Genomic DNA, 16,891 nt, shown 5'->3' with positions numbered 1-16,891 from the left:
TGCCCCTCTAATTAGTTGAATTTCTCAGTTTCGACTTGACTCAATTATGCCACGCCCTAGGAAATGCACATATCCTTGTGAGCAGAGAAACAGGGAAACCGAGAAACCGAGAAACCGAGAAACCGAGACAGCAACGGAGACAATAAGGGGACTTCCCTCGGCGACAGAATGTCTGAGACACCGAGCAGTTTACACACATTTCAACAATGTCTTATAATCAATTTAATGGCTTCCCCCGGAGAGCAGGAAAAAAAAAAAAAGGAAACGAGGCAGACCGAGAAAAGGTAAACAAAGGACCAAGAAAGAGGGGAAGAGGTCCTGGCAAGAGGGGCGTTTCAATTTGTAGCCTAAAGTGAAACCTACAATTGGCACTTACCAGCCCAAAAGGAATTGCCCCTTTTATGGGCTCATTCTGGTTTCTCTTCTCCCCCTCTTCTTTCAGTCGCCTCCTTGGCGAGGAGTCCTTTTTCCACTTCCTCTCTCTCTCTCGTCACCCTCCTTCGCATCTCAATTAAGTGACGACGAATGAATGAAAGAAAACCCTGAATGAATGAAGGGAACCCCGAAAAGGACAAGCGATAGAAGAAGGCGCCTCCGATAAGAACGATAAGATCCTCCTGCCAAGAGCAAGGGGAAGGTCCTTGTCCTTCGAATAAAATGAAATAAATGCCGGCACAGGGACAAAGGGGGAAAAAGAGCAATAATAATTTTAGTGGTGACTCAACAATGTCTTGAACGTGTTGCTTTGCTTCTTCCGGCGGAGGAATGCTTCTTATAAGAAAGAAAAAAAAATAAGGAAAAAAACCCAACCAACAACCCCTAAAAAATACTCACTGACTTCTCGCCCTTCTTGTTTTGACGCGTGCCAATTGTGGGAAGGGGAAAAATAAATGTAAATGGCAAGGAATATAACCCCAAGACATACCTGTAGCTACAGTACAAGACTCCGAATCGGATTCCCTTTGGACTTGCCTACTCAGGACTCTGACTCATTGGCATGTCACGGAGCGGAAGTGCCTGCTCTGGAGTTTTACATACGTGGACAGGAACAAAATATATTCAAAAATTATAGAAAAACTAAAGAATAAAGAGGTGCAATACGCAAGGAACCGAAAGGACACGTGCAGGACTCGCATGCAAAAGAGGAAGTGGCAGCGAAGCGTTAAATTGAAGCATGCCAAATCAATTAAAAACGAAATATTTTCTTTCGTCCTGTCGTCTTGCAGAGTTGTTTTTTTTTGTAACGTTGCATGGCAACATTTTCTGTTTAGGTTTTTCACTCCGCTTTTTCAGCAGCATCAGGCATCAGGATATTCAGCAGCTGCAGCTGCCAATATGAGAGATATAAAATAAAAATCTAGCAAAAATCGGGCTTCAAAATACCTTTACACATGATTTATCAAGCTCTGCCAAAGGGGGTTTGTTTGCTATACCTACGATATACACTTTTTTTGCAGCTGCCTTTGGTCATTGAAAATAGCAACCCAACTCCCCTCCTCATTCCGATAACCAAACATGCGATCGACCCTGGCCAACAAAAATGCTTATGCTCTGGCAAACTAAACTAAAAATCAACCCCCTGAAGCGAGAATCACCCTAAATCTCCCCCTATAACCTCCCAGTTTCTATACTTTTTGGGGTGGCTTCGCCCTGCATCTCTTTTCGGATTCTCTAGAGCACACAGACTCCCTAGAAGTTTGATATTTTCCAAATTATATAGCAAATCTGTCGGTTTCCTGCTCAATTGGAATTTCCACCTTTTGTTTTTAGGGAACAGCTCGCAGGAGAGGCGTGTCCCAGGCCAATCCTAATTAGCTTCGCATCTGCGTGTGCATTCGACATTCCAATGGAACTCTCTTCGAGTGGAACTAATGTAGCCTGGACCGGATATGCGATCGGGTGTAGGAATATATAAACATATAAACTAGCAACTACCTAATTACCAAAGCCCATCTGTTCATTTACATGCGCAGGCTGTGCACTTGACCAAATGGAGTCCGGCAAAGTTTACAATAGAGATCTCTGAAGGAGATTTGTTCGTTTTGATTTTCCTTTTGATGATTGCAGATATGATTCTTGGAGAACATGGTTAATAATGTGCTCTTCACATTCATTTGGGTTCATTGTCTAAATTTACATTCCTGGTTTCCATTGTCATAGTTTGCTTTTTTATCAAAGAAAAAAATATTATAGAGATTTCTTTTGATAAATGAAGATAAGTATCTTTTGAAATGGTTTTTAAATGTTTTATTTATTCATCACATCATCATTTTTTTAGGTAGAATTTTTTTGTTTAATACAAAACCTTTTCCAGAGAAATAGATATTATCTTCATTTAAAATACAATTTTATAAAATTTTTTTTATGTTTTTTGCAAGAGTTTTATGGCAACCGTAATTCCCCTTAAATTATATGTGTCATTTTTTAGGGAACTGTCACTTTACTACCTTTTCCAAATTAAATGTAAATAGTTCCTTAAACTTCACGACATTTCCATGTGAGCACAACGCGATTTATTGACTGTGAAGTCAGCCTCGGATAGTTAGGAGAGAACTAGTTAAAATATTTGTATTATGACACTATTATCTTAAGTACGTGCGCTTAAATCTGTGGCAAATGTTGTTGTTTTTGTGGAGAATTAATTTACCCAAGTTAAATAGAGAATTGCATCTACGGAAATATGAATGAAATTTGTTTATACTTATCTTATTTTTTCTTGGACTGTTTTTATTTTCTTTATAAGTATTTGTACTTAAAAATGAGGCATCATCTTGATGAGTTCATCACAAGGGGATTTTTGGGTTAATTATAAACAGGTATTAAATTTTTTTAATATGAACTACCTGCCTATTAGTTCCCATTACTTTTCCCCAACTTTCTAGGCTTTAAACTTAGACGTGTTGCCATAAACGACTGCCGGCTAAGTAAACCAAGTCTCAACTGGCGGAAAGGAATGACTAAGGGCCGTAAATAGACTCCCTTTTATCTTGGCACTTGGCGCCGGTACACAGATCTGTCGCTGGATCTTCTCTGTTCCCACCTGGATCACGTCAGATTTTGTAAAGCAAAGAATCTCTTATCGGACTAAGCCACAAACAGAATCCAGATAACAGCGATACCTCTGTTCCCTATAAAAGCGGCGAGTGGTTGGGTATTACCAACTAGTTCTCCAAGTGATCACAGATCAGGATGCGGTTCTACGGTTATACTCTATTGGCTCTCAGCTGTCTCGTGGCTTTTTCGGCCTCCACACCAGCCCTATTGGCGCCGATTCGGAATTTCGCCTCGAATGGAACCCAAGCTGCGCCCAGTAACTTTGCCTTGGAGCTGAGAGGAGTCATCCGCCAGGTGCCAGTGGGTCAGCTCGAGAAGCTGGTCCAGACTTATTTGCTGAACGATGTTCAGTTCCAGGGCTTGATTAGAGTTGTTAACTCCATGCCAGCCTATCGATTCATCCGGCAATTCGGCAACCAGCCGGAGGTGCGTCAGCTGCAGCAGTGGGTCACCCAGCAGTTGGTTCTGTCTGGCGGTTCCCCCAAGATCTTCGAGTACCTGGAGCTGGAGATTAAAATCTTCAACAAGTATCCCTACTGGTCGCAGATAGTCAATGGCATCCAGGGATTCCAGCAGGAGTTTGTGGCTATCTATCCCGTGCAACTGATACGTTCTCTTCTGGAACCAAGTTCCACCCAGACGAGTCCTCTTTTGTCTGAACTTTGGCGTCGTCTGGTGGCCTTGCGTCCGGTTTATGAGAGGGTCATAGCCTCGCCGCCGGGAAAGACCATCACTGGGGAACTACAGAGATTGGGCCTGGATGTGAACGGTTTGGATGCGCTCATACGCTATCAATTCGGCTGGAGCAATGCCACTTGGGGTGCGCCCTCGTATGACTATTCGGATTACCTGTATTACTAGAAAGGATATAGGTGAAGTCGGGGAAAAGGATTACTAGAAGGACTACGAAACTCGAAAAGAACGAACATAAATATATACAATACAATATCAATACATATCAGTAAAAGCAATACAGAACATTTAAAAATTGTTTAAATTTAACTCGAAAGGTTTTACAAGGTTTATAAATTCCTGTAAATATTATATTATAAACTAGACATCTTTCAGCCCATCATATACACATCCAGCTGACATACAACCTTTATTAAATTGATTAATAATTATTTATCGCTCATGTACATCAAGAATATCAGCATTAATCAAAACAGAATATTTTCTGCCCTATGAATACCCCAATTATTATGCCATAAGCAACTATAAATCAATCATGAAATGCATTTCCACATGAATGAAGGACAAAGCTTTGAGATTGGGCGGAACCTGAGAAATACCACTAAGTCAGAGTCCCACGAAGGCTTTAAAAGATGGGGAATTTTCTGCCTTGAATCCCATTCCTCCCCCGGGGCAATAACAATAAATATCAGTGGGTTCGCTGTGCTCAAAAGGTCGAGCACAAATACAACACCCTCGCAATTCGAGGTACGCGTATCCATGGCAATGCCATGATTAAGTAACAGATGAGCCATGTGTCCTGCAATGTGTCCTGGGCCCCGGTATATCCTGCCTGCGCCTCTTCGTTGTCGCTCGCACATGCGATTTAATTGAAACAAACCAAACAGGAAGCGGCCCAGCAGAGGTGGCTGCAGTCCTGCCAGTCCTGCGAATGGGGTGCTTTTGTAATGAAGTTCCCCAGTTTCGCAGTGCTTCGTGCACAGTTACTCATTAAAAGTGGGCCTTGGACTGGGATTGGGATTGGCACTGGCAATGGGAGTGCAACGGAAACTAGTTAATGTGAGGCCATTGTCAAAAGCAGAAGCGCAAGTCGTGCAATTTTCACACAGCAGCAAAGCGGGGACACTGGGAGAAAAAAGGAATATAATTGTTTAATAATTTTGAGGGGTATTTTTAGGGTGCTGGAAAAGTAGAGAGAAGGTTCTGGGAGAGAAGAGAAGGTTCTGATTTAATATTTACGTTAGAGTCCGCTAATTTTTGTGATATTAATTTTCTAGTAATTATAAACTTACCAGTTATATATTTACCTTAAATTATCCTCTTATTTAAATTAATATTATTCCACAATGCTTAAATTTTCTCCCTCTGCATCTAATAGCAGCTTGAGGGAGAATCCTGCACAGGATCTTGGCATGGCTTAGGCATAAAAACGCGAAAAAAAAAGGGAGAATTCCGCCACCACCTCCATCTCCTGTCGCTTTCGTCCTTTTGCGGTGAACGCGTCCAATTGGAATTTTATATGCATATATAGTCTGATAAGTGAGCCAAGGGGTAAAAAAGGAAATATTTTATATTTCGCCGCCGCTATAAGCGAACCCTCCCTAGACATTCATGCACTGTGACTGACATGCGGATATGCGAGCGGAGAAACTCCGAGTTCCGAGCTCCGAACCCCGAGCCCAAGCCTCTACCCATTCCCATTTTTGGGTGCACTTTGCCACCCCTAAGGGCGCAACGTTTTACAAAAAAAAAAAATAAAAACCCTATTCGAAATCAGCAACAGCCTCAGACCCGAACAGGATCGAAATCGCGCCACGCTTGAGCTCTGCTTTATAGTCGAGGACAGTGGAAACTCTCAGGGAGAACTGAAATGATGATCAGTTGGAAAGCTATGTAATTTCTTGTTAAAAATAGTATTTTTTAAATGTTTTTTTAATATAATAAATAATGTAGAAAATATTTTAAATGGAACTATATTAATATACACATATTTATATATTCCCTTTTTATGGTTTTCGTATTTAAAAGATTCATAAACAAAAAAAAAAGATTATAATGCAATATCATGATATTATAGTGTTAATATTATTTTCTCTTGATTATTTTTATCAAATCCAATCTTTTTAGTTTTTATATACAAAATTTCTCAATTATTTCCGTTTCCTATACCCAGTTTCTACTGTAGACCCCTGCCACCCCTCACTCGCATAGTGGTGCTGCGCTATGAGGCTCGTGTTTTGTGTTTTGGTGTTTCAAAATGCACCTGGCTAAATTTTGGGCTTCGCTGGCTGCTCCTGGTAGTGTGTGCTCGTACTTCGACTTCTGCCGGGGGTTCGGACTGCGATTCGGGATCGGATTGTGGACTTCGGTGGTTGCATTGTGATTTCCACACCGCACATGCCGCTGTATGACAAGGCACCGAATGTGCACCAGACCAATTCGCGCAGTCCTTTCCAAGGGACATTAGCACAGCTACACACACACACACACACAAATGAACGTTGGTCGCCGGTCGCGTGCCTGGAGCACTTCGACACCCTACAGAATTGTGAATTGTGATTGTTTTTTTTTTTCTATAAAATGTTGCTCTCTATCTCAGTTGCTCCGCGGGCTCCTGTGTCCTGCGGCGCTCATTTATTGTATGTATTTATATTTTTGTGCATGCTGCACAACTGGCGGAATACGACCATAATTATGCCAGGTTTTCCCATCTCCTTTGGGTTCAGTTATTTTTGGGGGTTAGTCATGAGCAATTTCTATTTCAGAGGGGGTTTTGTTTACTTTGCGAGGATTTGCTAGCAAATTCCTTAAGCTCGGTGGATAGTCCTTCCTTAGACCACACACACACACATGCTGCGATTGGCTTATTGGCCGGCAAGACTGTTTGAGATCAAATAAAATTTTATAAATTGGTTATATCCGGGGATCCCTTAGATTTCTGCTTGAATTTAATTGAAAATTATACGCACCCCTGAAGCCCAAGGCTGCAGAAATTGCATAATAATTAATGAAAAGCTAGCATTTGATTTATAAATTTGATTTTAATTTGTGCAGCAAAGAGAATTTTCTTGATTTTAAAATGAATTTCATAGGGTGAATCTCTGAATTTAAAATTAAAGTTATCCTGAGGACCAGCCTCAAGTAAAATTACTTTTATTTAAGCAAAGTAAATATTAATTTAAGCTAAATAAATATTGCAAATTTAAATGTTAATTAGTTTTCATTTAAGGCCTCAGGCCTCTGAAATGCAATTAAAAAATATTCACACTCTTTTAAGCTCAGGCTGCATAATTATTTCAAGCGAAATGCTAAAGAGAAATGTTAAATAATTGTGTTTATTTAAATGATTTCTGGCTGGGTAAGTGCTGAAAAATGTTTATTATTGCATTAGCACCTTGCACATTTGTGTTTTTGCGAAGCTTTATTTAATATTTAAATTTATAAAATTCTAGCTTAAATTAACCCTTTTTTTCCTGTTATTTTCTCAAGCCTTAAATTGGTTCATCTCCCAAATTCCTTTAACCCAGTGGGATAGATTTTTATTGAACCACACACATGCTGAGATTGGCTTATTGGCAGCTCAATCTCCCAGAGTTACAGCAAATTTCGAGCTTTGTAATTGTAATATCCAATGGAGTAATGCAAATTGGTAGCTTTATTCCTGCCCACATCTCACTCACAGTCGACTGAAATGCAATTAAAAAAAAACCTTGACGCCCTGCAAACCAAATCAGTTTCCTGCTCGAGCTGCTGAAATTGCATGAAATTATGAAAGCGAAAAATTTAATTACAGCTCAGTGGCGGCAGTCTGAACCCCCAAAAAGGCAAAGGAACGGCTCCCATCTGGCGGCCCCGACAATGGGCAACATGTGCTACAAGTGTGGAGTGGATCCTTGAGGAGCTGCCCAAGCAAAAGTGCACGCGGCTCAAAAGCCTTTTGAGACACACAAACACACACACACACACTCGAGGCAGATGAAAACGAGAATGAAAACGAAAATGCATTATGCCGCATAAACGATGCATTTTCGAACATTAATTATTGCCAAGGAGCCTCGCAGGGCACGAGGATGCAGATGACGGGCAGGACATGCAGACAGATTCGAGGTGGGGACTGGGGAGTGCTCTTGAAATTACCATAAAAAGATGCACTTAAGGGTTAGCATTGGAACAAACAACAAACAAAATGCGTAGATCTCTGTGGGGGTTTGTGGGCGATTTGTGTGTGAGGGGTGTCCTCAGCCCTCACAGCTGGGGGAGGTGGGAGGCGTATCCCCGGGATGTCGTGGGTGTTTGTCGAGTGCAAATTTGTGCCAAGAACGCCTTGGAGCGCAGAAAATCAGAGCAGTCAAAGGAGATTACGATTGGCACACGCAGAGAAAATGCGAGGATATTTTAAAGGGATATTTATAGTTGGATATATTTTAACATTAAATAAGAAAGAAATAAATAAAGAAATATGGAAATAAGGAAATAAAGAAATAAAGAAATTATAAATAAACAAGAAACTAAGTTTATTATGTTGAAACCTTAGTTTGTTTATCCTTTTTGATAGGATCGAATTGGATTTTCATTATAACTAAGCTAAAAATCGTGAAAACTCCCAAGATCCATTATAATACTGTAAAAGCGAGCAAATAATATGATGTAAATTATATCTTAAACAAATTGAAGCTTTACTAAATATATATTCTATTAATGTTAATCATGCTTCCTAAGCTTTTCCTTCAGCAAACTTAATGCTGACTCTCAAATTCAAACAAAGAGCAAAAACCTAATGTAGTATTGTCCCAAAGTTCAGAGGTCATTGTCATAAGATATTAATAAAAGTGCTCTCCGAATTGATGGATGATAATATCCGGAAAGAAATCTATAACCAACAAGGCACTAATCCTCTGGAATAGGCTTGTCCTCGGATTAATCAAACTTCATCTTTTTGATGGCTTGATTTTCGCGTCTCGCTTTTCTCTCACTTTATCGCAAACCAAATAAGGCGGCATTTGTGAGTGACAAGGATAAGTTGGCAAACGCTTTGCAGGAAGGGAAGAAGAAGGAGACTCTCTGCTAGGGTTGGAATTCGCTCTGTGCCGGAGCTATCTGGCTTGGGCTTTCAGGATTTCAGGACGAGAGGACGCAAGGATGACAGACGATGGGACGATGGTGGCAGGAGCGAATAGGACAATGCTCGCGTGGCTGGCGCACTTCTGAGACTTTTGTTGCCTTCTCCCGGGTTCTCCGATTCATTCAATGCGAAGTTTGGACTTGGATTTGGCTTCAGCTTCGGCTTCGGGATGCGTGCGCTATTTTAATTCTAAGCTGCATGGCAAACATCGATTCCCCTGCCTGTCGTGGCCACCCTGCTGCGATTGGGTCGCCTAGGGAATACTCTCTGCACTTTGGCACGGCACACTGAGAGAAATTTTTAGTGAAAATGTATATATTTTGGATTTAAAGTAAATAGATTATTTTAAAAGTATTTAAAATATTTTTGTGTAAGGAGTTATATTATATTGAAGCTAAAATGATTTATACATATTTGATATAAGGCAAGATTTTAAAATAACGTTATAAATAATAATAATAAAAAAAATTAAATACATGCTATGAGAGCACCAAGAGGCAACGTGATCCCGCCAGCAGCCTCGAATAGTCCCGTTTTACGCGCTCTTGCACGCTCTCTCTCTCTCTCATTTGTTTTCGCTTAGCACTTCCAGTCTAGTAGAGCTTTCCAAGACGCTCTCCCAAGCTTACGTTTAGATAACATGTCATTAGTACTGATTTTCATGTGAACATAATAAGTTGATCCCAATCGCGACGCGCAAAAACCCGCTAAGTTTACGGTTATTAGTGATCGAGTGCCCTTCAGAATTCTTTCTGATACTAAAAATATGAAAAATAAGATGATAAATACAAGTTCTAAGAGGAATAACTTCCTAAAAGGTATTTAACTCCAATATAATTTGTATTTACACGCTTTATTTTTTATTTTCATGAAAAATATGTTTTATCTGCTATTAAAAGCTTCTAATAGATAGAAACTATAGGAACTATTTTTAAGGAACTATGTATTAAATTCACATCAAAATTTCTCTGCTCATTTTCTCCCCGTGCACACACACTTTGTCGGGGCGATATATTTTTTGGGGTGGCAATCGTTGCCATGCACGTGCCTACCGTAATACAAGAACAACAACAATGGCGGCGTCGTGTTCAACATAATATGCCATATTTCCAGGACCGAGAGTCCTGCGACGAAAGCCCTCAATTGGAATCGAAAGTGCATTCCCTTTCATGGCAACCACTGCCGGCGTCGCATTTCGATTATATTAATGCAAAGCACACACAAACACAAACACACACACACAGCTTTGTGTATCCAAACACACAGATAGGGCTAAAGATACAGATACAGCCGAGACTGTGTCCCGTGCCTGGGTCGGTGATGGTGGTGGTGGTGGAGTTCGAAGTTCGAACTCTCCGGTCTGTGTCTGCTCCGGCTTTTGCTCCTGCGTCTGATACCTACCCCACCAAAAACTTGACGAGCTTAGCCCGTCGTCTGAGGTGGCCGCAAAAACCTGATAAATGCAGTGGCTAAAAGTACACAGAGAAAAATGGGGGACATATTATTAATACTTTTAAAATTATGAGTTTATGTTTCAATAGTAACTTTAGCTAGGAATGGGAATATAAAGGCAGTATCTTTTGGTTTTATAATAAAATAATCATATAAATTATTTATTTTATATTTTATTGGATTAGAAACCATAAATAAAATCTACAAACTAGTTTCTAATATTCTTTATAGATCCCCTTAGTTATATATCTGCATATTTTATAAAACCTAACCACAAAGATCTCCTTAACCAGATGCAAAATTCTCCCTAGAGTCCTTGCTACCTAGAGTCCTTACTTGTTACATTGTTTACCTACAACACAAGTCACTTTATGGCTCATAAAATATCTTATTTCTTCCAATTGCCAACAGCTGTTTTTTTTTGGTCCAAATGGCAACAACCAGCTAGCTCTTCTTTTCTTTCAAGGATCCACAGGAACCCCGTCCGACCCATTGAAGATTTGTCTGCACTCTGACCTTATGGTTACACGCTCAATTAACGGTTTCATGGTTGTCAGCTGTTTTTCGCCAAAAATCAGGACAATGTGAGGCTCCGATTTCCGCTGAATATTTGCCAAAAACAAAAATAGAACGAGGAACGTGCTGCAGAGTTTTTGGTGCGTGGCCAGGATAACAGCTGTCGCACATTGATTTCGCCGAGTGCATTGTCCTTGCTTTCCGTTTGTTTGTGTGCGTAGGACTTTCACTAACAGAGATCGGCCTAGGTGTGTGTGTGTTTGTGAGTTGGAAAAAAGGGTGACTAATGTGTGTGTGTAATTGCTAACAAAAGATTCCGGCTTTTGCTGCTCTGCTGGCGTCGCTGCCGCTGCCACGGCCTCAGTTGGCGTCGAAAAAGGACAACGACTTGGCCGAGAAAAGGGGGTTGAAATGTAATTTCCAGGAGCGACGCCGGCACAAACAATGATTTCGGTTTCAGTTTCGCTTTCCTTTGGCCCCTGGCGGCATACATAAATAGCCGCCGCCGTATACCCTGAACGTCATTCGCAGCACAAACGTCGAGCCGACTGGAGGTCCTTGTTTCCATTTTCCAGTCCGCAAGGATCAGCGTTATCAGTTTGTTGTTAAGTTTGCTTAGTTCCCGTTCCCGTTCTCTCGTTCGTTTCCGTTTCCCCTTCAACGCGTTCAAGTTTTTTTACGTTTAAACGCTATCGATGCCATGGCCCAGACGCAGACGCAGACACAAACCCAATGCCAGGGAACCGAGACCCTCCGCCATCCGCACAGCATCGGCATCCAGCTGCAGCACAAGGGCATGCCCCATGGCCTGGGGCTGCTGACCACGGTGGCCTCTCTGCCGCCCAAGTACCGCAGCCGGTATCTGAACCTGAAGACCAGGTGCGAAATTCCGTTGGATCTGTCGGTGAAGCTGCCCTCGCCGCTGCCCAGCAGCGATGTGCCGATGGCCACCACATTTACCGAGGTGTACAGTGAAAATGTGACCGAGGCAGTAGTGGAAACTGCGCCGGAGCAGCAGCAGGAGAAGCACGAACAGGAGGCTGCACAGCTAACACCAAAATCCGACCCCACACCGCCTCAGAGTCCAGAGCTGCTCATTAAGCGTAAATTGAGCTGCGACGATGATGGGCAGCCGGCTAAAATGGCCAAGCTTGAATCCCCAACAGAAACTGTAGAAGCCACGCCAGCGAAACCCATTAAAGCACTCGATTCAGCGCCAAGGACCAGCAAGGCCAGTGCCTCCTCCTCGAAATCCTCACGGAACAAGGCCACGCGCAAACTGAAGTTCGACGAGGAGACCAGCTCTCCGGTCTCAGGCACCATTATCCGCCCCTTGGAGGACATCACCGATGGCTCGATGCAGTACAGCAATGGTGACATTGATCCCAAATACAACATCGTTGAGATCACCGAGGAAACCAAGGCCGAGTTGGCTGCCATCAAGAATGTGATTGGTGACTATGTGTGTCGGCTGTGCAAGATCAAGTTCGAGGATGCCTTTGGCCTGGCCCGTCATCGCTGTGCCTGCATAGTGCTCCTGGAGTACCGGTGTCCTGAGTGCGGCAAACAGTTCAATTGTCCGGCCAACCTAGCCTCACATCGCCGTTGGCACAAACCCCGCAAGGAGGCCACCACCTCCTCGAAGAAGGAGAATCGCAACACCATAAACCAGTTAGAGCAGCAGCAGTCGCCGGCGGAGAAAAAAGGAGCCGAGGAGTTGGCCTTCGATTGCGGGGAGTGCGGCAAGAAGTTCAAGCGGGCGGCTTATCTGAGAAAACACCAGCTGACGCACCAGAAGAAGCCGCTGGGGAAGCCGGAGGAGAAGCCACTGGAAATGCAGGCACCAAGCACCACCACCACCATCACAGGTAGTTTCCATTTCAACCAGGCGGCCTCCACTTCCTCGGCCAGTAGTTTGCACTCCGATGAGGGTGTCTATGCCGCCAGGAGCAACTACGAGTACGACAACGACTACCTCTCGGACAGCAGCTCTTCGGCCTCCTCCGTGGGCTATGGGCGGCTCCAGATCGTGGAGCATGGCCTGACCGAGGAGGAGAGCATAGCGGCGGCGGCCTTGACCAATCTGAGAAACTGCGCCTCCGTCATCCAGCACACCACCATGGCGCACTGAAAGCGAGTGAGATCTCACGCGAGTTACTGTTAAGTTTAGTTATTAGTTGAGAAATAACCCTGACCTCAAGGGGTTAATGCAGCTGAAGCAGACCAAAGACATTAATTTTATCCAAAAGGGAATTTAATTTTCCATATTTTACTATTAGTTAGCTGGTAAAGTTTAGTTATTAATTCGATTTAGTTGAGTTCCAGTTCAAGATGAGTTCAGTTCTAGTCAGGCTCTGATTTGTAATCCGTACTTCGGTCAGACATTCCAAAGGTATTTCTAGTCATACATCATAGTCAGTGTGTAACAACTAGTCAGTGTTGCAACTAGTCAGCTTCAATACGATCTCGAAATAGTCTTTTGAGTACTAGTACTTGTACCAGAAAAGCATTTCATCTAGTCAGTAATTATAAATTAGTAGTTGGGAGTGCAATGAACTAGGTATTGAAAATAGTCTAAAAACCAAACTAACAACTTTCGTATTTTCTAACTTCATCTGATACTAACCAGCCTATATATCATATTTCAAACTATCCCTTAACTTTACAACTCTTTCATTCATGACTCATTCATCACTCATCCTTCAACATTCCATACTTCACACTTTCATAACTCTTTTTTCATGACTCATGCTCATAGTCACCTTTCTTCTTCATCTACCATAAATCCATCTACTCATATCTCAAGCTCTTCTTTCACACACATATCATATACATTACATATATCATAAATATCCACCCTTTAACCATTCTCATGTCATTCTAGTCATAAGTTCTTGCATTCCTTCTAGTCACTTTAGATACGTTAGTACTCCTTCATTTCGATTTTTCTAAGTTTGTACTTTGATAGTACGTACATCATTCTTCATATTTCGGATACAGCTTTAGTTCTATATAGGTTATATACCGAAAACAAAATTCAGGCGAAATTGTGCAGTAATAGGTATTAAGTTACAAACCAAACCAAAAAGCAAAAACCAAACCCAAACCTAAGTTTAAACAAAAATCCAAACCCAGTGCTTTGGTAAACCAAAAAACGAGTGTGAGCTCTAGTCATTTTTTAGGAACTTAAGATGGGGGGATAATAAATGCCCCCCGTTTAGTTTAGTTAGGCATAGAAACGGACATTGGACCAGCGTCTCACTACCAGTCAAAGTATTGAACAGTACAACCTAGCTATAAGGGCCACAGGCATCTCTGAACCGGCGGTTGTGTACTTAAAGCAATAATCTAAGCAATCCCAATAATCGGGGCAATATCACAGCGCTATTGTTCCTTAGCACTTGTCATAATTGTAAATTGGTTGTAACCGCAGAGTACAACGAAATGGGAAACTTTCGCTCAATCTAGTCATTAACTCTAATTGTAAGCTATATCATACGGAACCATATCGGTTGAGATTTTGTGATACTAAACTCTAAGCCTAAAGTTTACAAGGATCGTTGTGCTCGAGTGCATAAACAATAAGCAAGGAATATAGATTTTTTGACCAAATATTTTTATGCGTAATATACACTTGAAAACAAATATTTTTATACAAAAACTACATTTGGAAAACCCATAAAAATTGTAAATTAATAAGAAAAAGTCTTGAATAAAAAAGGAAAACTGAAAAAGAAATCTTTATCTTTGGGAAATATATTTTTATAAATAAAAAATCTTTGGGAAAACTAAAAACGAAAGAAATAATAAAAATGGAAATATAAAGAAAGTATAATATTTTTATACAAAGACATATATATATTTTAATATTTAAAAATATTGTAAAACAGAATGATTATTTTCTTATTGATATATATTTTTCTTTGGAATATATTCACATAGAAAATACATATTTTTGTAAAAAAAATCCTTAAAAATTACTTAAAAATTGTAAAGAATGTAAAAAACACTTGAATAAAAACGAAAAACTGCAAATAGAAATATTTATTTATTTGGGAACAAGAAAATGGGAAAATAATTCTTACTTTTATTTTATTTTTATATTATTTTATTTTATTTCTTTAGAAACCCTTATTTATGGAGGTTTATTTTACATTTTGGAAGAGTTAACCTAAGAAGCAAATAAATAAATACCTAAAAAACCCTCTAAAATTTTTAAATATTTAAAAAACACTTGAATAAAAATTGAAATAGATAAACTGACATGAAAAACTTTAATTCCTCCTTGAGTTGAGTGCAAACAAACCCTGTGAGCCATCAAATAATGGCTTTATAATTGTGAAAGAAACGAATACATCATCTACGCGGGGGTTGCACGTCTGCTAAAACAATAATGATGATTGCTTCTTGGGTGATTCTTCACAATTATTTCGAAATAACGCTGCAGTCCGGTAATGAAATGCCATAAAAGGCCATTGACATGGCCTATCGATCTGTGAGAGACTAAAACAAATACCGTGGCACTTTTAGTGGGAAAAGCGGAAAAGCGGAAGTGGACTCGGGACACGGAATTGGACAGATGCAAGTTGCGCCTAAGCACACAAGCTGCCACGAACGAGAAGGAAACTTGATGATGGGGGTGGACTCACCCTGGGTGTGGGTGAACCGAAGCTGGTCCAGAGTGAAACCCTAAACGGGGCAAACTAATGATGGCCTCAAAACGGAAACGCGTAAAAAATGTTTAATCAAATACAAATGCATGACAGCACGGAAAAAAGCGAGTGAACAGGATATGCCAGGATATATGCCGGGATGCGAGGACGCAGGAGGGTGCAGCAGCATGAAAATCGGGGGTGTCTAAGTTGCGTGCGCGGTGTGAATCAATTTAAAGCGTCAAAAGAGCCGTATAGCATTTAAGGAGATGTCCTGTTGCAGCCCAACCCATCGCATCCATTGCCCGAAATTCTGTAAAATCATGCCGACAAAAACTACCCCGTTTTTAAGGGTGTGATGCAGCAGCAGCAGGAGCAGCAGCCCATCCGTTGTGTTCGCTAACATCTGTGTCCAAAATATATACACAACAACCTAATAAAAAAAGAACGCATAATAATAAAATGATCTCGGAAACCGATATGTTGCATTTGGCACCTTGGCACGAGACATTCCTTCGCAGAGGAACCCGCATAAGGATACATCCAACAAGTCTCGATTTCTGCGGGCCAAAGGCAGCTGCCTTCAGGATTCAGGATCGGGAAATACCTTTATTAGAACCCAGAGGTTATCCTGCTGCTCTGCTAATTTGCACCTTGAGAGGCAGCAGGCTCTCGAACATTTTGTGCCGCCACCTTATGCAGGTCCTTTGTCCTCGCCCAAGTGGCCGTATGTTCTATGAGGCCTCCTCGAAGGAGTTGACAGATTGATGAGCCTGATTGGGAGATCTGGAGTGGCTAGACTGGGAGTGCCGGCCACTCGAGTAACCCATTTGATTACCATCATCATGGGTAGCCTCGAGGGCTTATTCAAAATGCAAATTGTAATTGTGTAATTTTAAAACTTGGGCAAGAAAAGCTTTTTCATGGGAGAAAAAATATTGTACGGGTTAAGCAAGATTAAAGATAAATGAAAATATATTTTGGGTAATTTAAAATGTATTACACTATTTTAATTGCAAGAAATTACATAAAGTAAATTGAAATGGAAGAAAATAAATCAATGAGTGAAATTAATTGAAAACAAAAATAATTGTACAAGAAATTTTTTAAAATTATGTAGTATTTTTTTTTCTATTATCAATTTTAAAACAATTTCTTTATAATTATATTTATAATTTTCTTAGACATCTTGAAGAATTCCTATTTTTGAAATCAAATAACAACTTAGTAGTCCTTAAAAGCTCTTCAGTAGCTTTGTCATGCAACCCTGCGGTGTCTCAAGTCCTGTCCGATATCCTGGCAGCTGTCAAGGAGCAACCCTGCAGCAAGTGGGCAGCACCGACTGTCGCAGAAAATAACGGTTATCGGGATATATTCTCCGGTTTTATCTCTCGTTCTCTTT

General features: G+C 40.9%; 3 protein-coding genes across 3 annotated transcripts in view; all 3 read left to right on the top strand.

The window, feature by feature from the left end:
* Positions 1 to 3,155: 3,155 nt before the first annotated feature.
* On the top strand, positions 3,156 to 4,034 carry mat (materazzi). Its single transcript, XM_017162253.3, has one exon. It carries the CDS (start codon positions 3,190 to 3,192, stop codon positions 3,913 to 3,915), a length of 726 nt encoding a protein of 241 aa, XP_017017742.1. The 5' UTR covers positions 3,156 to 3,189; the 3' UTR covers positions 3,916 to 4,034.
* Positions 4,035 to 9,598: 5,564 nt separating this feature from the next.
* Positions 9,599 to 16,891, top strand: part of LOC108071519 (glucose transporter type 1-like) — a 95,493-nt gene continuing 88,200 nt past the window's right edge. The window contains exon 1 of the mRNA XM_070285249.1: positions 9,599 to 9,687. The gene's annotated coding sequence lies outside the window, so the exon portion shown is untranslated. The remainder of the gene's footprint in view (positions 9,688 to 16,891) is intronic.
* Positions 11,462 to 13,077, top strand: nerfin-1 (nervous fingers 1). The gene has a single exon (XM_017162289.3). It carries the CDS (start codon positions 11,538 to 11,540, stop codon positions 12,966 to 12,968), a length of 1,431 nt encoding a protein of 476 aa, XP_017017778.1. The 5' UTR covers positions 11,462 to 11,537; the 3' UTR covers positions 12,969 to 13,077.

This window comes from Drosophila kikkawai, chromosome 3L, assembly GCF_030179895.1.
Source record: "Drosophila kikkawai strain 14028-0561.14 chromosome 3L, DkikHiC1v2, whole genome shotgun sequence".
NCBI classification, from domain to species: domain Eukaryota; kingdom Metazoa; phylum Arthropoda; class Insecta; order Diptera; family Drosophilidae; genus Drosophila; species Drosophila kikkawai.
Note: the sequence above shows the minus strand (reverse complement) of the source record. Positions and strands in the feature narration are given on the sequence as shown.